The sequence below is a fragment of the Zeugodacus cucurbitae genome, chromosome 4 (genome assembly GCF_028554725.1).
Source record: "Zeugodacus cucurbitae isolate PBARC_wt_2022May chromosome 4, idZeuCucr1.2, whole genome shotgun sequence".
NCBI classification, from domain to species: Eukaryota; Metazoa; Arthropoda; class Insecta; order Diptera; family Tephritidae; genus Zeugodacus; species Zeugodacus cucurbitae.
In genome coordinates this window covers 74,821,426-74,843,645 of record NC_071669.1, presented here as the reverse complement: position 1 = coordinate 74,843,645, position 22,220 = coordinate 74,821,426, and the positions used below count along the sequence as shown (strand labels likewise).

The window sequence follows — 22,220 nt, the reverse complement described above, 5'->3', positions numbered from 1 at the left end:
GAGTCTCTATAGAAGTGTCGCTGCTGACACTCTGGTTCCTCCATGCCAACACAGCTGTTGCCACTGTTCTCGGTTGTTGGATATTATTTTCGCTATACCACCGCTTTGTATTACACGCAATTCGTTTATTGTGAGTCCAATTATAATATTTTTTCTGGAGCAATGGAACGTTGTCAAGTTGAGTTCAGCACCTCTCATAGGTTGGATTTTGTGACAAAAAATGAAAGCGAGTAATGACAGACTGGATTCCCACAGCAAGGAGTATCTTACGGACGTTAGATAAGATAAGACAGAAGCGAGTACACACCTTCATATGTATGTATGTACATATGTATGTGCGTGTGTGTATACAGCAGTAAATTACAAAATATAATTAAAATATAAGGATCGGTGCTCTTTAGCAATGAGGTAATTTCAAAATATTTGCAAACATTTTCAACCGATAAAATGTCTAAATGTTAGCTTATGCAAGTCATCACGAGTTTTCAACACTTTCCAATGTTTTCACAAACAAGTTGCAAGCAACATTCAGTAGACAACATGCTTCTGATTCTAGCAAACATAGCATGCGCTGGCTCAGACTCACATCTTTATCTAGAGCCGTTATTATATGAATTGATAAATGATAATAGACTGATTCAAATTAGTCCAGCATTCCTTAGTATATATGTACATATGTATATTACAATCCAATGAACCATGTATATTATTTCGTTGAGCCTTAGCTATTGTGATGGCTTAAAAGTCATTGAAAGTTGAGAATGTTTGTCGACAGAAGCGTGTCAAATGCCATTTATTTTCCATAACATTAATATAATTAACCGTACAAGTAGGCGTGCACGTACAGTGAAACTTCCATAACTTGAACTTCTATAACTCGAACTTTTGAATTGGCAACAGCGTTTAGAAGCCATATTTCATACAAATTTAATTCCATAACTCAAACCCTAACTCGAAGTTCTCCATAACTAGAATTGGCAATAGAAGTAAAATTTCATACAAATTTTCTTCCATAAAACGAACTTTTCGACCAGGGCATAATAAAGAATTTTAAAACAGTGCCCCTTATCGTATGGAGGCGAACAAAAAATATGATATTACGCATATGTATTGCATAAATCATGTAACAAAGGCATGGGATACAGACGTCAGGAGCCAAACAATATCGAATTATAACAAACAAAATTACAGAATAAATGTTTTAATGTATTTAAATAAATCTTTATGCGAAGTAAATAAGTAAAACTGTGCATAAATCTATATTTTACAGCACTTTGAAAAATTCTATGTTTTAATGAATACTCTATAACTCGAAGTCTCTTTAACTCGAAGTTTTTTTGTAGATTATAGTGATTCGGGTTAGAGAAGTTCCACTGTATGTATATACATAAAAGGTATAGCGATGCCTCATTGCCGCATGTTTATGCGCTTCCTTTCTTTTTTACGTCGAACACGCTCTTGACCAAATGAGGTAACAAGTCGACTTCGATGCAATAGTTAAACAACAAAACTGGCTGTAAGCAATGTTGTCAAGCTACAAACAAAGGCAAAGAATGAGTGACGTATGAGAATGACTAGAAGAAGGAATTTTCATTGTAAAGCAATAAACCGTTAAATTCAGGGGTAAGGTCACTGGTTTTTCAGTCCAATGAATTTTTTGTATTTCTCACATTATTATCTGTCGCTCGGATAGTTAAGAGCAGTCGCTAAGTGAGATTCAATAGCACTTTAGAAAATAAGAATCGCATAATTGGAAGGACTGAAAACAAAAATACTTTCAGAATGGGAAGAAATTTAAAAAAAAAAGTGTATTATTACTGAGGGAGATTCATCTCATGGAAACAACCTTGATATCGACGAATCAATATCTAAATATATTTCGATTAAAATTACACATTAAATAACTCCCGTCGGAAATGGCCTTTCTTCGTTTTTTCAAGTGCTACCTAAGATTACCATTTTGTATGCCCACATGTGACGTTATTATATTTAAAGTTCACCGTAAATGCTCTTTCATAAGCAGCGCCTTTGTTCATTTATGCATTGCTTTATTCGTTTGGAATGTTACAAATTTGGTCGGTGCTCGTAAACTCTTAAGCAGCTGATATAAATATGTATTTATGTATGTATGCATTCGCTTTTGCATTGTGATTACCGTAGTTAGCTGTTTGTCGCCGATATAAACAGAGATTAATATTAACGATCTTTTGATTGAGCCAATAAAACCTAAAACTGTTGCTGTACTTCCACATAACACACTAGCTCTTCGTAATGAAGCGCGCCCACATTGGAATATTTAACTTTAAACGAAATAGTTGATCTGCAGCTGACCCGCAGAGACGCATCGACACCAATGACCCACTAACGCCTTTCTTCCATCCAACTTTGCATTCAAAGAGTGTTTAAGGTAATTAATTAAAAAGGTAGTCGTAATGCAAACATACATAAAACATATGTTGATGCCGAAATGACAGTTGAAGTGGCTGAAGTAAACATTGCCACGGCCATTTCGACCGATTGCCCACGACAAACGCACGCGATTCATATACTTACATATATGCCATAGTGTGTATTCAAAATCGAACTAGTACGAGAATCATAAGACTCTCACCAATCTTTTGGTGAGTTACGAAAATTAACAGTTTTCGTCTTCGAATCAGTATACTTTCCATAAAAAACAGGGAATATTTGAAAAAAAATCATAAAAGTTGATCTTCAGAATGTAAATGGTATATTTCTGACAAGAATCTGGTAATGGAGATCAGTTGGTAGTAAGGAAAAAAACAGTCGGCTGACCAGTTGGTTTTGTGGTTCGAACCAGTTGACATAAGTAAGTGGTGCATAACTAGTTTATTTGGATGCACGGTACTTGCACATACTCTTACAGATGTATGAATGTGTGTGAAGCAGACACTAACATTGACACCAAGTATGTATGTATATACTCATACATACATGCATATTCATATGTACATACATATGTAAGTATTGTAGGAGACAACATAGCGGCACAGTGTCTACAAGTACGATCGTACTATTAACGGCATTTACGCCAAGTATATGAGGACCACACCTAATAACCACATTTTATCAAATACTGCTCTTTTATGTACATGTGAAGGTAAGATAAACATTGATAAAAGTCATCCAAACGGTAGTTGGAGATCAGAGGCGTGGTACAAAGAAAATCGAGTATTTTAAAACCCCGTGAATACATTAAATATAGTGAATACATGCATTGAAATTATCAAGTTGAAAAGTATAAACCTCTGGTCCAGTCTGCCTATTCTCATTTACATAGCATAAAGCAACAGACATTTTTTCATTTGGAGCTCCTACAATTGTGGATATCAATTGTTAGATTTCGGTCAGGACCAGTTCTAAACAGATTCAGAAGTTTTTAGTTCAATTTATTGTTCCTGAAACTATTTTAACTTGGCATTTGTTTAGAACGGATGACCGTTGGCTTTTTCTTGAAATAGTATTGAACGAGTAGTATAAGTAATAAAAAAATAAGTTCTTTTTATTACTTTTACATTTATATTTATTTTGCAGCTCCTCTGCACTAGTGAGAACTCTGAATAATTCTGATTGAAGAAATACAAAATTATAATTACTTAGCTTACCCTGCAAGCTATCCAAATGCTGCTGCTGGCAGTTGTATCAAATTACAACTGCAGACGTGAGAATGCAGAAGTGCTTATTTATTGCACTCGCAACTTTTTTGTAATTTGAATATTTTATTTACCGACTACTACTTGTTGGTTGGAATCTGCTGTGTCAGGCCACTCGCAACAGTTTTGGGTAATTCTAATTCTGGCTCCTTTGATATATAGATATATACCAAACATACGTTTATACTTGACAAATACTTTCAATTTGTCATATCTGTGTATTTAACTGATTTTTCGCATATTGTAAGCATCGCTGTCTTGTAGCAAACAATTCATGGAAGACAGTTGGCAGACAACACGGTTTATCAGACAACGTGGGAATCCATATATACAGTAGAAACTCGATTAACCGGACTAATTGATGTCGATAGGCATTCGGATAATCGAAAATCCGGATAATCGAATGTATGAAGAAAAACAAGTAGATATCAACGAAAATCAATGTTTATTAAGAAATGAACACTTACTTATGTATGTATGTACATATTTTCTTAGATTACATTACATACATAATACTAAACTGCAGCATTAATCATCAAATAAAATATTTGTGGAAATGAGTCTTACTTAGTCATTTTTGATATTAGTATTAGTACTCATTTGCACTAATTTGTTTGGCTCATGAGTTAGTGCACTAATTTCATTAGTATTCAATGCAGATCTCTGGTACGTATAAATTGGTCGCGGTTGGTAGGATAATCGCGAATCCGTATAACTGAGGGCCGGATAAACGAGTTTCTACTGTACACGAAAACGAAAATTAAATACTCAATGTCCAATGAAAGGCTTGCATAAACCGCTGAAACACTCAACATTTAAGAACCATGCCGAATTGAAAGCACATCGGATCAAATACAAATCCATGCGGTATCACGTGGCAGCTGCTGTTGCTGGTGTTGGTGCTGTCGCCGAATAAAGGGCTTGGGCTTCGCGACAGTATCAAATGTCTGTTAATAGCCGAATCCTTTTATTCAAGTTCCCATTTGTAGGCCATATGCATGAGTGCTAAGGTAAAACACGGAGAGAATCGAAAACAAACGAATTAGAAATACTATATTTCTTGTGGCATACATACATATGTATGTATGTTGTATGTATGCATGTGGGTGTGTGCTTTTGGAATGAGACTGATGTCCGCAGCGAGATATGGGTGTGTTTGCACCCATGATTACGTACATATGTACATATATTGTACGAGTAGAAATGTCTGCATACACATATTTAAAAATATCGTTTTTTATTAAACAGATCCGGAACTACTTCAGTATAAGAATGTTCACATAACAGACTTGTGTCGTTTTAAAGACGCAATCCATTTTATCAAATTCATCAGAATACGAATTTATTAGTTAATATTTCTAGTATGTACAATCGCGGTTAGCTAGTGACCTTACATGTTATGTATGTTGGTATGTATATCCATGCCATTATTTACTTCAGTCGAATATTGAATACTCACGTTATTAAAATAAATAAAAATCATTTGTTTAGGAAGATTATGTATATAAGGCTTACATATGTATATACATATATATGTACATATATGTAGCACGATTAGCGTTTTTATAAAATAATAATAGCCCCAATGACAAAATAATAGAAACGTTAGAATGCAAAATATTTAAGAACCACCTGGAAAAGTTCAATAATATTTCAGGTTTAACGAGAACTGCTTAAAAAGGAACCCTTCAAGTCCATGAAAAAAAATGAATCATAGGAATCTATAAAAGCCAAAAGTATATAAAACTTTATATGTAAACACCCATCACCATTTATTACACTTGAGATACCGTTATTTTAATAATTAAATTAATTGCTGTTACTCATATTTTACGGAGCGGAAATTAGAACTAATCAATTAGAGGAGAACTGTTATATTCTGTAAAACATGAACGTGATGATATTGGCTCTACACCGGAAGCATTTTAACGTGCATGCATCTATGTATGTATGTATGTATGTCAGCTGCCGGTACTGAAACTGCTGAAACTGCGATAATTTTTTACATATTCAGCTAAGGCAAAATGCTTGTAATTGATGAGGCGACATGCTCACAAAAGAATTATTACAAAATGAACTAAACAATTTTACTCCCGAAGTCAATACAGTTATGTACATATGGTACGATATGGAGCTAAATTCGGACAAATGTGTTTAAGAATATAAACATTTTTAAATACTTCCTGGTTTAATTTCGTTTCTGCTTGGCGTTCCGAATTGTTTTTCATTCTCGACTGCTCAGCGAATACCGTCACTTTAGAAATCTTAAAAATTCACTCAAATTATTTCAAAAACATTTTTAAATTTAAATTTTCGTTTCCTCTCCTCTTTTTTGTGCATCCATTTCCCTTTACCATATTTTGTTAAATTTTTATTTTGGACTCTTCTGGATATTAAAACAAACATACAGAATAAATTCAGGACTTGGTCCCGAACGAAAATTATTTACGGAAAATATCCTAAAAGCTGCATATACATACGTCAAAATAGTTTAGCATGTCACGTTTTTTTACGTTATGGAAAAGCCCAGAAGATGGCGTAAGTCGAAAATCGGATAAAGTTTCGAAATTTCTGCTCGACGTCAATGAATCTTTTAAAATGTAAGTATGTCAGCAAACACATGTTGATATGACATTATTAGCTGATGCAGATTGTGATAGATTAAACGTGTAGAATTATTACCGATTTGTTTATTGTTCAAAGCTTCCTGAACAGCTGTAGTTGGTTTGTTTATGCCATTGCTGCCTTCCTCATCAGTTGCTGCATTTATTATTACGTGTATGATTGCAAGCGGCGCTTAGAGTTACGGCGTAGGCGTCAAGAGGTGCAACGCGCTAATGAAAGGTGAATTAGCATATACTCGTATACTATAGTCGTTGTTACTCAAGTTATAAATGTAATCGTAGAGTTCCACAGAGAAGGCGACCGGGCGCAATCTATAGGGATCATGAGATCTTTCGAAATGTCATGCGCACAGTTCGGCAATATATTGGGCACACAGAGGACAAGAATCAAACCAAGCCTTACGTGCTTCGTCGCACAAGAAGTGGTGCAATCTATGGACGATTTGCCGCTCGGGAAGGTGTGGGCACATAGACAATAGCATTCCTTTTGTGCTGACGATTTTTAGTGAAGCTATCCATATTTCAAGCAGTCTAATAAAAACAAAATGTACAACAATGTGTTTGTGACAGTTTGCATTTGAACAACATATACATATTTCTGATAGATGTAGTATTGAGAGCCCACACTTTGATAAGAATCATTTTACTACAAACATAAATAGTTATGATTATCCCAAGAGCAATTAAGCATTTTCTAAAGTAGAATAATTTCGTTAGTTTCTTTTAAAAACATTAATACTAAATTCCTGTTTGATTGATTGATTTATTTTAACCCAAGGTTTGATCATGTCTTGATGTGTGCAAAATTCGATCTAGGATATACACATGGACTAGTAATTGAAGAAGGGTAACTAAGCTCCGATGTTAACAGTTTTGTTATACAAAAAAATCTAAATTCTTAAGTCACAATAACAATATTAGGTCGAAAGTACTGCGAAATCATCCATCAACTTACATAGATATACATATTTATATGTACTATATATGTACAAGTTCAGTGGTGCGCAAAAAAATAGCAGTGATGATGCTTATAATAATTTCATAATGAACCAGTAAAGAATGGCTAAGTTGGGAGCAGCTGAACATTATATCTCTCACAATTTCCAAGAATTAAAGAATTGTAAGGATTTCTAGGAGTCAGTAAAACTTTATACAAACACCCCTAGACTTCACGCCACCCTATGTAAACGAATTTAACCACGAACCTCAAAATGTAAGCAATCAAGCTAAAGGCGATTCTCCAAAAGATAAACAAACCTACCCTACGGGACTTTCAAAACAAACAAAAATGCCCCGCTTACACCTCAAAATGTAAACAAATCTTTGGCGAGGTCAATGGCCTTTCCTCGAGGTTTGTTTACATTTTGATCAAGATCAATGTGGGCCATTTTTATACTGTCACAACATGTGGCGGCACCCACTTTTGGGTCAAAAATCACTCGACCAATAATATTTTAGTCTTCTACGTTAAGAAATTTTTAGTGAGAACCATGAATGTATAAATACATAGTACATATCGCCCATTTACATGAATAGTGCCATGACTAAAAAAATACGATTTTTGAGTTGGGTATGCAGATATATGCGCAATTTCATATAAAAATTTCATTCCGATGCGTAGAAAAATAAACCGTGAAATAAGAATGTGTCGTTATTAAACATGTTATGTTGCAATATTTTTTAACCACAACAACGACACATTTGAGTTGTGCCAGAATTAGGCATGGTTTTTTTTCAGAAACAAAGACATAATTCAAAAGAGGTCAAGTTTCTGCCTAAGGCAAATCTCCTGTACACTATTTTTAGTATACTTATGGTAATCATTTTATTAAATATATTACATGCCTCTAGTTATACTCTCGCAACAAATGTTGCTAAGAGAGTATTATAGTTTTGTTCACATAACGGTTGTTTGTAACACCCAAAACTAAACGAGTTAGATATAGGGTTATATATACCAAAGTGATCAGGGTGAAGAGTGGAGTTCAAATCCGAATGTCTGTCTGTCCGTCCGTCCGTCCGTCCGTCCGTCCGTCTGTGCAAGCTGTAACTTGAGTAAAAATTAAGATATCCTGATGAAACTTGGCACACTTATTTCTTGGCACCATAGGAAGGTTGCTTTCGAAAATGAGCAAAATCGGACCACTGCCACGCCCACAAAATGGCGAAAACCGAAAACACATAAAGTGCCATAACTAAGCCATAAATAAAGCTATGGAAATAAAATTTGGTATGAAGGATCGCACTATGAAGGGGCATATTTGGATGTAATTTTTTTGGGGAAGTGGGCGTGGCCCCGCCCCCTACTAAGTTTTTTGTACATATCTCGCAAACCAATAGAGCTATATAAACCAAACTTTCTGCAGTCGTTTTTTTTAGCCACTTCCTAATACAGTCAAAAAATGAAAGACTACTACTAAAAGTGGGTTAACTCACTAACGAAAAAAGTCGGAAACACTAAATTTCCCATAAGAAATGGCAGATGAAAGCTGCACTTAGATTTTTTTACAAAATGGAAAATGGGCGTGACGTCGCCACTTATGGGTCAAAAACCATATCTCAGGAACTACTAGACCGATTTCAATAAAACTTGGTTTGTAATAGTTTCCCTACATCCCAATGATATGTTGTGAAAATAGGCCAAATCGCTTCACAACCACGCCTACTTCCTATATACCAGAACTTTGAAGACAATATGAATCGTTTAATTTACAATATATAAAGTAAGCACTAGTGAAGATATCGGTGCAGAACTTTGCACAAATACTATGTTAATAGTGTGGCAGCCCCATTCTAAAAATCGCCGAAATCGGACCATAGGTTTTCAAGGCCCCATATACCGAACACGAGGACCTCGGTGCTTCTAGTCTAATATTATGCTTTCCAACTTTCAATGGACTTTATACAATATATATGACGAATATGTGGGTCAAATTATGTATTATTAATATAAATAAAGTTAAATAAATAAGTTGCGAGAGTATAAAATGTTCGGTTACACCCAAACTGAGCCCTTCCTTACTTGTTTTTTCAATATTTTTATAGCATTTTTCTATATTTGCCAAATAAGAGACAATTGAAAATTTTAAACCGCTCTCTTGTAAAATCGACTTTTTTGAGTTGTGACACTATTCCTTTAAATCAGCGATATGTATGTAAAATATATGTGACTATGATAATAGTTTTTGAAATTTTAGAAATTCTGAAATTGAAATGAAAGTAATATTTCGAAAATACAGCATGAAGTACTATGATATTATATAGTGTTGGAGTTTAGGTTTCATCCCTTGAACATCATCGCAAACCTTATTCCATTCCCGTTGTCGTTATCGTTTTATAACGACTTAAGAACGCATATTTTGTATTCCTGTTAGCGTTATCGAAATTTGAATTTGAAACGAGTATAAAAACGACATAGAAACAGTCGTTCTTTGTCGTTGCTATATTGAGTGCGACTTAGAAACGACACGGTTGTTTGAAGGAATATTTGAAGTGAAGATGAAAATTTCAAATTGGAAACAGTTTAAATTTCGATTTTTTTGGAGGGATATTTCCTAAAACCTAAATCCATTCGCATCGCCATCTCGCGCCAGAGATGGTTGGCATTAATAAAATTGGATTTTTATATCTTAGGCTATATTTAAGATATTTAAAATATGAAAGGTCTTAAAATTCAAAACGAAGAAAAAAATGGTACACAACAAGTCCGAAGCTAGAGCAACAAGTGAAGGAATTAATAAACAGTGGTATCTCCTATCGAAGAAGATGATGCGAATTTAATGCGGTTCGGTTATTAGCTGTAGAATAGTCGGATTAGCCGGAAGCGAGGTATGCTCACATATATTAGAAGAAAGTTCGGAGGACGCAGATGTCACCATTACTTCTTTTGGTATACCCGCCAGAACTCATATAAATATGGAAGACTAAAATTGTTGGGCAGATAAATATAAGTGCAACAAGTACAGTGACACCGTTGTTTGTAGTCAATAGAGAATAGCATAAAATCAATTAAGGACTGTTTTAAAGATGTGTCTCGTTACATAAGAAAGATTTTTTTATCGGATAAAGAGCGCCTTGAAATATACTATATCAAATATATATAAAAATTTCGATAACATTTCTTTGGCGTTACGATATGCATCAAGAATACGAATTTACGAACGAAACGACGATAAGAACGACAACGACTTGGAAACGACAATGGGAATAGGGCCGATTATGTTTTGTTAATTTTGGAGCTCTCGTTGATCAATATGGACTATATTTTTATATTAAGTGTATTCATGGAGTTCCATTCTCGTTATTTTTGTATGGATGTGCACATGGCCAGCCATTATATTGTTCAGCAAGTGAACATGGAATACCTTCAAACATAAACAAAGCCATGTGCATTTCTAACCCCCCTCGAGTAAGTAAGCAGCAAGTGTATTAAAAGCAGTCTCGAGCTTTTCCTCCAGTACCAACTGGCTTTCGATGGTACTCTTTGCGGTATGGCGCATGCGCCTGTTTACAATTTTGGCACATCGAAGGGAGCGAGGCCACACAAAGCTTTTACGGACAATAACATTGTCGCAGCATTTGACCTGCACTACGGACGAAGGCAGTGCGTATGCCAACAACAATTTCGTACATACATACGTATGAAGCCCTACGTACTCATTGGATATTTGTTCATGTAGTTGCAGTAGTGCTTTTGGTAGCTCGCTGCTAATCTGCCATTTCAGGGCTCTGCAAGTGCTCAGTTGATGTTGAGGCCCAAAGCGGTTAAGTCGGGCGCGAAAAAGGATACACGCAAAGCGGAGAATGTGCGCGGTTGAGGCAATGGTTGGTGGAGGAAAATTATGTGTAACCAAAAAAGTAAATGAGCTCTATATAGTCAGCCTTCACTGCTGCAGCCGACAACGCTGCTGTTGCTGCTGTCGCCATTAGTGAAAAGTGCCAAAAATATAAAAAATCGATAGTTTAAATGATTTTGTAGGCGATGGCGATTGATTGCAAGAAGAATGTAATATAAATCAAGTAGTGATGAATATTCATTTCACATAACTGTAAAAATTACAAATAAGTTCCTTAACTTGTTTAACTTGTATCCCCGGGAACAGATACATACATATATACATGTATGTATATATATATATGATTATACCTACATATATACACATATGTAGTATGTACTTACAAATTGGTGCGCAGGTAAAAAAGTAAATGTGGCGAACTAAGCTCCAGTTGGAACGACTAACGACCAGACCATCGGCAATTAGCGTGGGTGGCGACGCTTCATGGCCAAGATGTCATCCAGCACAGGTCACAATTGGCGTTTAACTGGCAGCGATTGGAATAATTAATTTCGTAAAATAATAGGTTTTATTGAAAAAAATAATTAAGAGTGACGGAAGAATTCACTTAAGAAAGACCAACATACATGTATTGAGCCCGAACAAGAGTATAGCCGTATTAGTGAAACAAGTAAAAGGAATACAGGAGTGATAAACAATGAATTGCAGGATTTCGCTTTAAATTTATTTCTACAGTCCGAAAAAGACTCATGTGTCATAAGAACTTTAATTCGTTACTTTCCTTCAGTATTTAACTAAGATTTAAATAATTAAATTATATCACAAGAGAATATGAAAAGAAAAAGCTTATTGATTCAGGCAAACGTCTGAACTGAGAAGTATCTGTCGCAGATACATGAGCAGTAAGAAGGAAAGCGACAATGACGGCCAAAGCTTGGTGCTCAAGAAATACCCTTTCGTTAACTCTATCCAATTTTCCTCACAAATTTTATAAAAGTGCGTTTTTAATTCCAGCGTAATATGCAAAGAGTGTGCTTTGACTTTTTCGTAAAACAGTTCATATATTGTAAGCGAAAATAGCGTTATGTGCAACGATATTCACTTAATACGCTCTAAAGGATTGGCCGGTGTACTAAATTGGTAAATGTGAGCGTTGACGTAAGTAATTCAGTTATTCTCACCATATTCTTTATCATGAAATTAGAGGAGAATATAAAGTAAAACAGTATCATATAAAGTACACTCACTCACACTTACATAGATATATACATATGTATATCGTATCATTATTTCGCCCTTCCCGTAGGCATATAATCATTTCTCACGGCCATTTTTATACTATGAACACAAGCCCAACTAGTCAGTTACAAACCTATTTACGTGTCCATATCATACGAGATGAATTTCTGAAGTTTTCGAAAAGTTTACGTAGATACTCGTATATTTGAGTATATAAATTGAAAGTTATTATATAGAAAATATTATTACTAATTCGAAGTGCATATATTTAACTGCATCACTAACCATTCATATTCAATGTCTAGTTTCGTTAAAGTCACCAATATCTAAACAAACTTTGCATTTCAATACACTATGCATTGGAATATGGATGTGATTTTCATGAGCCCCTTCTCCGTCTTTTATCGATTAAACAAAAAGAAAGGAAAAGAGATGGCGAATGGCGAATTAACAAAATTTTCCCACAAATTCTTGTGCATACATATGTACATATGTATGTATGTAGCATATGTAGGTATATTGTAAGGCATGGTGTAATAATTCAATACGCAATTGCAGGTATTAATTGCGATATTTATTTTAAGACAATTGGAAATATGGCAAATATGTTCCTTATAATCGGGATGTAAATATGCAAAATGCCTAAATATGTACATATGAAATATACACTATATGTATATATTTGGATTGTTAAAAAGCCAATTTGTCGATTTGCCACACTTATACCGACTAATGGACGATCGATAACGATTAGCTTATACTATAACATTGTACAAGATCGCCTCCATGTATCGATGTATTACAAATTGACTATATACATACATACATACATATAAATATTGCATAGTTGGTTATTTGTAAACTGCTGAAATGCTGGAAATAGTGTAGAATTTCAATTACATTTTGAATCTACGATAGGACTACTTTCCGCTTACAGCAATATGAACGGAATTCACGAAAGTAAATAAGTGTTACATTTGCATTAATACACCGTTATTTCAAATTTCAGTTTTACGAGTATCCGTTAATTTTGGAAGTAAAGTCTGATAAACGGATATACATATCAGTACCATACTAAGAGGATACATTCTTTCATAAAAAACTTTAAAATACAAAGGCCAAACGATGCAGAAGTAAAAAATCAAATACAGAAATCTTACTCTCATAACACGTGGCATCAGACAGCTAATTACCAAACGGTGATCATATCCTCGTCGTCTCTGAAATGACGGTATGCACACTCATCCTTTATTGCATAAGGATATGGCGCAAAGGTACGCGGTTTTTTGTGGAAATGGGGCGTCGTTATGAATCGCGTGTAAATAAATTCAAGTGTTTCCCCTGTGCAACATAAAACATTTTGTGCGCACTTGAGTACCATAACTTCGGTATCTCACGGTGTAGTCATATACATAAATGTTGGTATATACGCAGGTATTTGGAATGCGTTTAGGTTTATAATCCTGTCTGCTATTTCCTAAATGCTTTGCAAAGTTCAGCATGAACGCGTAAAGCTCGCCACACATCGTCACTTGTTGCACATTTCGCACGTCAGCTCGGAATCGCATTGTAAATCGCTTTTGTTTTCGTTTAAATCCGCTTTGATGTCTGTCCTGTCTACCTGTTCCTGCATTTGAGTAATAATACAGATTTTAGTTTTAATGATTTGAAAAGTAAAGATCCCTCCATTTCTGCATCTGGTTAAAGTGCCTATCCGATGAATGAATATATAGTTTTAGTAAATCATGCACTCATTTACCTACATATGTACATAAGTCCTCATGGCTCATCCTAACGCTAACTTACAATAACCGTTTCCATCTCTCGAAGACCTCAAGTTCGCTGGAAACGCGATTAAGTGATTTATCAACGCCAATTGGCGGTATCACATGTCTGTCATTATCGACTGAAGTGATCATTGTACATGTAGTTATACGACATCGTATCCATATGCCACATTAAATCCACCTAATAGCTGTAAGCAAGCATTAAGGTAAATATGTATGTGCATACATATGTATGAGCGTGTGATAACTAGCCACTGCACAAAATGCCATTGACAATATGTTTGTATTTGAGCTAGGACGCTCAGTTTCTTTCGTGGAAGATTATCTTTCGTTCTACACTTTATTTGACAAATTTTTATGCTGCCCAAATGAATTCCTCTTGGTTGAGATTTCAGAAAATGTATTTACATATAATGGTGCAGCAATCGGTTTTTTATGTAACTACCTATATTTTAATGTTATTGTTACTGTATTGTTTTACACTTACAAGGAATCCATATTAAGAACTACCTTAATGTGTGAGCATCAAGATAAATGTCCGGTATAGTCTACGTGTACACATGGTATGTAGCAGGTATATGCATGAATGGTGTGTAGGAAAGTGTAGCTTAGAGGCTTTAAAAAACAGATTGCTCTTAGATTTTCAGATATTATCAAAGTTAACAACACAAGTTTACTTGTGATTTAGGAATAGAAAGTCACTACACTAATTCTAATAACCATGCTACTCTTGCATAATATAATTAAGTTCAACTTAGAACATACATCCGTCTTTCAATATACTGAAAAGGCAGTAGTCGACCCACACTTTAATGTCACTCATACGCCCTATGCATCTCTGTTGGCTCTGCCAACTTACGTATGAGTATGAGCATGTATATATGCAAGGGTGCTTTGCTTGCATTGCTTTGCATTCATTTCAGCTGTAGAGGGAAGCATGTGTATGTCCACATCTATAATCTTTTGCATTCCAGTGAACACTACAAAATCAATAGTTACAAATAAACAATGACCAGAAATATATAGCACGCTTTGGTCACATTGCCTTTGAAAAATTAATAACTTGTATTTTGTAAGAACATATACATGCATATATGTCAGCGTGCATATCTGCAAGTGCATTTTAAATTTCTGTTAAATGAGCGTGAAACTTTGTCAAAGCACTGACTTGCTATGCTTTGCTTTAAGGAAATTGTTCAGATTTTATTAATGTCTCGTACACAATTTGTGAGCCACAGGACAGAATCGACTATCGGACAGTATTATACTGTATTGAGGCCGCTGACCTGTGGGATTGTCCAACCTTTAAAGACAATCCAAGAAGCTTTTATATTTTCATATCACACTCCTTAAATAATACGCGTCTCGGAAGACATGGAATTATAAGTTACCCGTTCTAAGCTGCACTGATTAATTGATATAAATACATATGTATGTATGACATGTAATGACACGGACATTTGCAGAGGTTTGTATGTTTGAGGCTTGCAACAAACGTAGCGAGCACTCAGGGTACATATTGTAGAACATATACAAACAACAAACAACGTAGACCTAGACTAACGAGTTGATGACTTTTTGATGATATAACTGCATTGATTACCGAAGCTCGTATATTTCAAGCGCCGTCACCGTTTGCACCGAACCGTGGCGCCACAATACTAATTATTTATTACAAAAGATTTGCATTGCATACCCAACGTCAACGTCACCAGTGACGAATTCAATATAACGGTAATTCAAATTCTCGTAGAAGAAAGGGCGATAGCAAGGCGCCAACGGATTGTTTTGTTTATAGTTTATTGGCGCAATGACGCCCATTTGACCATGCAAAAAAGGTGTAAGTCTGTGCGCTTGTTGATGTCCATTAATGCCCATTGTAAGTGACGTAGGGCATTGTGTACATGACTTGTTTATCGTATATACATACAAACATGTAAACACAAATGTGCATGAATGTATATCTTAGACTAGTGGAGGGTCCTATAAGTTCAATCTGACTCCGAACGGCTGAGCTGATGGCTTTATGAAAAATGATTTTTGTGTCAGAAAAGTGAAATTACTCAGAGAATTGATAATTTCTATCGAAGGACAGATAGTCGAAAAATTATTCGAACCTGATCCTGTGTGGTGATATTATGCAACTTTGCATATGCTTATGAGATAATAATATTAATGTGATGAGTTATGTTAATAATTGCATTTTTCGGAATAGTCTAGTACGATGTTAGACACACTCAATTTCATTTTATATTAACGTAATATTTGTAATTGTAATTGTGATTGTTTTTTCATAGAATGTGCGTTTAACAAAATAGAAAACCCACACATTTTCGTTACAACAGTTTGATCTGTAAAAACATGAGTATTGAATTAGTATCTATAAAACTTAGAGCCGACACTGGGTTGATCTTTGTATATGATATATTATAGTTCGCAAACTATCGATGGTGTATGCCGTACTATTGATAGTATTTAAAATAACACGAAAAATATTATTATTCATTTTCGTACGTTCGATATTGAGTAATAGTAATAGTTTATGTTTTTGCTAATTAATTTGCATTTTTTGTTGAAGTATTTGGAACAAATTATCACTGAAACAGCCTTTGTTGAATCTTCCAAATGGACGTTGTGTATCCCATATTTAGCAAGTGTGGAAGGCTGATTACAGACCGGCGAGCGCGCTTAAAAACCAAGAATGTATTATTTTATTGTAACAGAAACCATTGGATTAATCAAGAATAAATAATAATTATAATTAAAATAATATTATTTGCTTTAATGATGATACTAACTTATATCTTAATTTCATTGATTTCCATTGTAAGAAGAAGAAAGTATACCATCGATAGTATCGATGGTAAGTGGTCATACTATCGCTCACTATCGATAGTTTGCGAATTCTATGATATATGTATGTATGGTATATGCATGTAGGTATATTATTTAATATCTAATTGCAGAAGGTTGTAGATCAGGAGCGATAACTAATTTATAACTTCTTTATTGGCTCATTCCACAGGTAGCTCACAAGAAGCAAACACCTGCACTAGACGGATACTGGTTAGTACGAGATCACTTGTTTCAACCGAATAGGAAAGGCCAAAATCATCATTGTCGCATTGTCGGTGATATGTGAGCTTATTAAAAGTGAACACATATGTGTTGATTGAAATTGTCCGAAAATATGTAAAGCAATATAAGGAGTACACTTCAGCATCGGACTAAAATCGGCGTTACCACTATATGATACATCCGTACTACAAGTATCTAGTGTTAACATATATTAAACAATAACAACAATAAACAAAAACAACAACCACAAATATTTAGGTGCTGTGCTCTATTTATTATACAAACATATTATAAATATAACCGTAATAAAAAGAACTCACTATCAACCGTTGCAATTGAAAGGTTTGCTCATTGGAAGCAACAAATCAAATTCTTCCATAATTAAAACGCGTAAAATTACAATTAAGACATTTTATTAATCCGACACAGACCATTCACTGTGCTAGCAATAGATGTATGTATGTAGTAGTTCATAGTTATTACCAAAAAGTTTGAATTTTAACTCGCTCTCGCGATATTTATGTACTTTGAAAGATGCATTTGAAATGAAAGGTTCCCTAAACACCTTCAAGTTTACTAATCTAAAGTACTTTAATTAGAAATCTTTTAAAACAAACAAACAAATAAAAATAATAATAATATTATTATTAAATAAAAATTAGAAATGTGAACATACAAGAATTAAAAATGCGACATTTATTATCGCAAAGATATTATAGAGTTATGTATTTCATAAATGAAATCAAAAGCATTGCATAAATCATATGAAACTAATGCCCTTAATCAAAGTGTTGTGAATTTCGAATGAAATCGGATATTAAATATAATAAAATTAACCAATGCATATTGAATTGCATCTGTTTTAACCATTTTAATAGATAAAACAACACAATATACATACTAGTATGTATTTCATGCAATTTAAAAAAGATATGTAATCAACTAGCTAAACCAAACACTATCGAGCTTCAGAGGACTAACGCGACACCGCACAACTGCGCTGAATCTAAATTTAAACAAATTTAAATAGAAGCATCTTTTAACGAAACCAAACAGACAAACCAGCTAAAATTAATATAAAAACGCATATACTCATTAAAAGCGAAGCACATCGAAATTGAAATTTCCCTCATAAATATCCTCAACCTTCAACCTCTGCGACGATAAGAAACTCCTTCATCTTTGTTTGAACCAATAATCCTGCATAGTGTTACATACGCGTATACTTATGTATGTATGCACTCGTAGATGCATGTGCTTTAACGATTAGTATTCGAGTGCATATGTGAGTGCAGGTTAAGAAATAATTTGCCGAGTGCAGCCGTATTTGGCTGTTGTCCAAATAGGCTTCACTTTAACAATAACACTTGCCCTTCGAAATTTAAGGGAGCGCACATTCGCGCACATACATACTGCTCTAGCGGGAAGCGACCTTCGCGTGCACTGGAGCTTCGTGCCGACTATACTTTGTTAAACCCTTCGAGTGTGGTGAGACAACTGTTGGGAAGCAAGAGGTGAAAACAGCGAGTGCAAGGTGAAGACTAAATAGCAACCCCATCGCTTCGGAAAGCGGAGAGCTGAAAATCGAAATGAAGACGTCATGAGCGAATATAAGGTTAGCGGGTGCTTTACCATATGCATTACCTTAATGCCATACAATCAAAGTGTACGTTTTAGGAAGACTTTGCACGCATCTTTTTCCTTCACAGGTCATCCGAAAATGCAGGAAATGAGTTACCTGCAAGATAATTCCAAATTGGAGGCACTTACGAAAGCTGTACTCATCTCCATTCTTGGCGTCGCTATTGTCATATCGAACCTACTCATTATAGCCACTTATGCGAACTTTAAAGGTGTGTTCTTGCTAATTATCGTTAGTCTCACCTCTGGTAATTATGCACCACTGATAAATTCAATAAAAACGTTTTCCAAAGAAATTTGTGAAAACTATTTGTACTTTTATGTATTAAATATATATGTATGTATGTATGTCCTATACTATTATTTATGAAATTGTAACAGGATGCTCCGTAAATGAATTTGGAAGAAGGTACGGCTGCGCGCCGATGCATGGATAATAGTAAATATTTTTGGTTGTAGTTTAGAAATGCAATTTTGTACATGAGTTTTTAGTATTTTTATTCGACACAAAATAGCAATTTTATAATTTTTTAATTTGTACATATGTACATATGTATATCCAGGAAACATTTTAATTTGAAAATTAATTTTCATTGGCGTTTAATACAATACCCTGTGAAAATCAAATAAGTTTTCAAGTAGTTTCATTTGATTTTTTTATGGGAACTGGGAACTGTTTTTATTGATTATGGATTCACTTGATTTTCAACCATGATAGTTCTGGACTTACTGATTTTCAGAGTCTTCTAAGATATTATCCAATTATTGCCCAACTCTTATTGCTCAAATATGTACGAGTATCTAGAGATTTTAACAATTTTTCGCCCAGTCAGCTCTGGTTCCTGATGCTTCTTTATTTATTTACTATTTTCAATACTTATTTGTCTAATGTGTGGAGTAAAGTATCAATGCAGCCAAGTATGAATTACTAACACACATTTGTTCCATATTGTATGTAGGTCCCACAGAGGTCATCAACTATTATCTACTCTCGCTGGCTGTTGCGGATCTACTTTGCGGTTTATTGGTTGTGCCCTTCTCTGTGTATCCTGCATTGACTGGAGAATGGATGTATGGCGATATTGTGTGTCGTTTCACCGGTTACCTGGAGGTGACACTGTGGGCCGTATCCGTGTATACCTTCATGTGGATCTCTGTGGACCGATATTTGGCGGTCCGGAAGCCGCTTCGCTATGAGACTGTGCAGACAAAAACCAGGTACATAAGTGCAATCATCTCTCGTATATACGAACTCTTCTTCACCATTCATTAATAGTAAATTTAAGGCAAAGATAATTAATTTGTATTTACTATACGTATTTATATATGTATATATGTGCAGATGCCAATGTTGGATGGTGTTCACATGGATATCGGCCGCGCTACTTTGTTGTCCACCGATTCTTGGCTACACGAAGCCCATCACGAACAATGTGACACACATTTGCATGCTTGACTGGGGCAATATGACGGCGTACAGTGCGACTCTGGCGATTTTAGTTTTAGGTCCTAGCGTTATATCCATAGTACATAATTATGGTTACATTTTTGTAATGATGCGAAAACTTAAATCGGGCGAACCTATACATGACAAAGAATATGCAACCGCATTAGCTGAAAATTTATCGAATCCTAGTCATATGATGTCATTCGTATTAGTGTTTGCATTCTGGATGTCGTGGTTGCCATGGATGGTGCTGCGCTTCTACGAAGTGGTGACCGGTGATGTTATCCAAAGTACTCTTATTAATTTTCTGGTCGTTTGGATTGGCGTGCTGAATTCATTTTGGAAAATCATCATTATGACCAGTATGTCGCCGCAATTTCGGATCGCACTTAGAGTATTTTGTTTAACAATTTGTTGCAAGACTAAGGGCCGTTTGCAAGCGGAACTAATCGGATTGGACCCAGATGACTAGAGTCGTTAGATTTTCCACAGTATGAACGGTTAAATTAATTTTCACAATTGGCTTACCTTTCTTTCGATTTTCCTAACAAATTCAATTACAATCCCGCATTGTAATTCGAACTTTCAAAAAACATCAAGATGAAACACATCTTTATCAATCAGAAACAATCCAATTGAATTAACAATACATATTGAACTCAGTAAGTCAATATACGCAATTGTATGCTTGATCTATGCAAATTATGTAGAATGGATGTAATTCAAATGTGAATTTTTTTTTAAATATTCAATTCTGTGAAAAACTTTGAGCATAAAGCGGTGGCAATGATAAAAACTACAACATCAATAGTATATATAGTATAATACATATGAATGTATATTCATAAATTTACGTATGTATGTATCAACATTTGTAACGGTGGTTGTACATGTGTAGGTACATGCATATGGAAATTTGTTAAAATCACCTAAATTTCCCTATGTAAATTCACAAATGCAATATACCCTAACCAAAAATGTTTCTTTGTTTTTTTTTTTTCATAACCGTAACCACATACGAATATATATAACTTATTCTCGTAAGTTAGTTACCTTACATCGTAAGTTGAATTATTCAAATTTAAGTTAGCTTAAGATGTAGCCGTTTTGACAAATCGATGCGCGATTCGAAAAGTGAATGTATCGTAATATATGTACATACTTGCATAATATTTACACATAAACACATGTATGCAACTACATATAATACATTTTTCGCTAAGCTCTTTTCAAAGTCATAGAAACATACGAGTAAATACTACATACATACATCCCGTATATGTAGAAAATTATTTCAAAAATCGTATTGCATAAACCACTTCATATGTTATACTCGTATATGTTTTTGTAATTGTGCATTTATTTGCATATAAAATCACAATGAAATCACACTTTTATAGAATTCCCTTTATTTAAAATTACAATAATTATTCTTTATTATCATAAGTCGGAGAGTTTTTTGATTTAGATAGGAGAAGTGGTGTTTGAAATTCCGAAAATTCGGGTTTATTCTGCTTAAAGCCAAAACTAAACTCTAAAACAAAGTACTCGAATTAATTATTTCCACATATTATTGTTGTTGGTATGTAACCCGGAAATATTTTGATATATTTTGTAATAGTTTTTATTTAAATTTTTACACTTCATGGCCTTCTGGAGGAGGGCAATGTAGCTGATGTGTATATGTACTATATTCAAATAACAAAACAATTCGAAATTACAATTGGTATTTTTAATGTATTTTTTTTTTTTGTATTTAATTTTTTGGCGACTTATAAACGCACTATTTGCACTCGCGGCGTGTTTGTGTGGAAGTAAAAATCTTTACAATGAGATACGCAAACACATTTTTTATCCTTTTTCCTTAGTGGGATAAATACAGTTTCCCTTTGAGTGCTGCATTGCGTTTATAAACCTAAGAATTCAATGATTTG

General features: G+C 34.5%; 2 protein-coding genes across 13 annotated transcripts; both read left to right on the top strand.

The window, feature by feature from the left end:
• Positions 1 to 5,951: 5,951 nt before the first annotated feature.
• Positions 5,952 to 6,854, top strand: LOC105212966 (uncharacterized). 2 transcript variants are annotated; one of them, XM_029040735.2, is made up of 3 exons: positions 5,952 to 6,274; positions 6,348 to 6,518; positions 6,581 to 6,854. In XM_029040735.2, exons 1-3 carry the CDS (start codon positions 6,171 to 6,173, stop codon positions 6,768 to 6,770), a joined length of 465 nt encoding a protein of 154 aa, XP_028896568.1. In that variant the 5' UTR covers positions 5,952 to 6,170; the 3' UTR covers positions 6,771 to 6,854. The 2 variants fall into 2 exon arrangements, with proteins under 2 accessions (XP_028896568.1, XP_011183687.1); XM_011185385.3 differs by having other exon boundaries at positions 5,969 to 6,274; positions 6,378 to 6,518.
• A 4,133-nt stretch (positions 6,855 to 10,987) lies between these two features.
• LOC105212967 (beta-2 adrenergic receptor) lies at positions 10,988 to 21,985 on the top strand. 11 transcript variants are annotated; one of them, XM_054229177.1, is made up of 6 exons: positions 10,988 to 11,122; positions 12,109 to 12,234; positions 17,146 to 18,813; positions 18,908 to 19,051; positions 19,799 to 20,057; positions 20,182 to 21,985. In XM_054229177.1, the coding sequence occupies exons 4-6, from the start codon at positions 18,919 to 18,921 to the stop codon at positions 20,756 to 20,758; spliced, it is 969 nt and encodes a 322-aa protein (XP_054085152.1). In that variant the 5' UTR covers positions 10,988 to 11,122; positions 12,109 to 12,234; positions 17,146 to 18,813; positions 18,908 to 18,918; the 3' UTR covers positions 20,759 to 21,985. The 11 variants fall into 11 exon arrangements, with proteins under 11 accessions (XP_054085152.1, XP_011183690.2, XP_054085151.1 ...); XM_011185388.3 differs by having other exon boundaries at positions 12,109 to 12,252; XM_054229176.1 differs by having other exon boundaries at positions 11,013 to 11,155.
• Positions 21,986 to 22,220: the final 235 nt, after the last annotated feature.

Bases quoted from the DNA above. Each gene is read 5' to 3' on its own strand.
- LOC105212966 (XM_029040735.2), top strand. From the start codon at position 6,171: ATGTCACGTTTTTTTACGTTATGGAAAAGCCCAGAAGATGGCGTAAGT. The intron at 6,275-6,347 runs GTAAGTATGTCA...TTAAACGTGTAG, and splicing joins GTCAATGAATCTTTTAAAAT to AATTATTACCGATTTGTTTA. The intron at 6,519-6,580 runs GTGAATTAGCAT...ATGTAATCGTAG, and splicing joins GTGCAACGCGCTAATGAAAG to AGTTCCACAGAGAAGGCGAC.
- LOC105212967 (XM_054229177.1), top strand. From the start codon at position 18,919: ATGCAGGAAATGAGTTACCTGCAAGATAATTCCAAATTGGAGGCACTT. The intron at 19,052-19,798 runs GTGTGTTCTTGC...TATTGTATGTAG, and splicing joins CACTTATGCGAACTTTAAAG to GTCCCACAGAGGTCATCAAC. The intron at 20,058-20,181 runs GTACATAAGTGC...ATATATGTGCAG, and splicing joins ACTGTGCAGACAAAAACCAG to ATGCCAATGTTGGATGGTGT.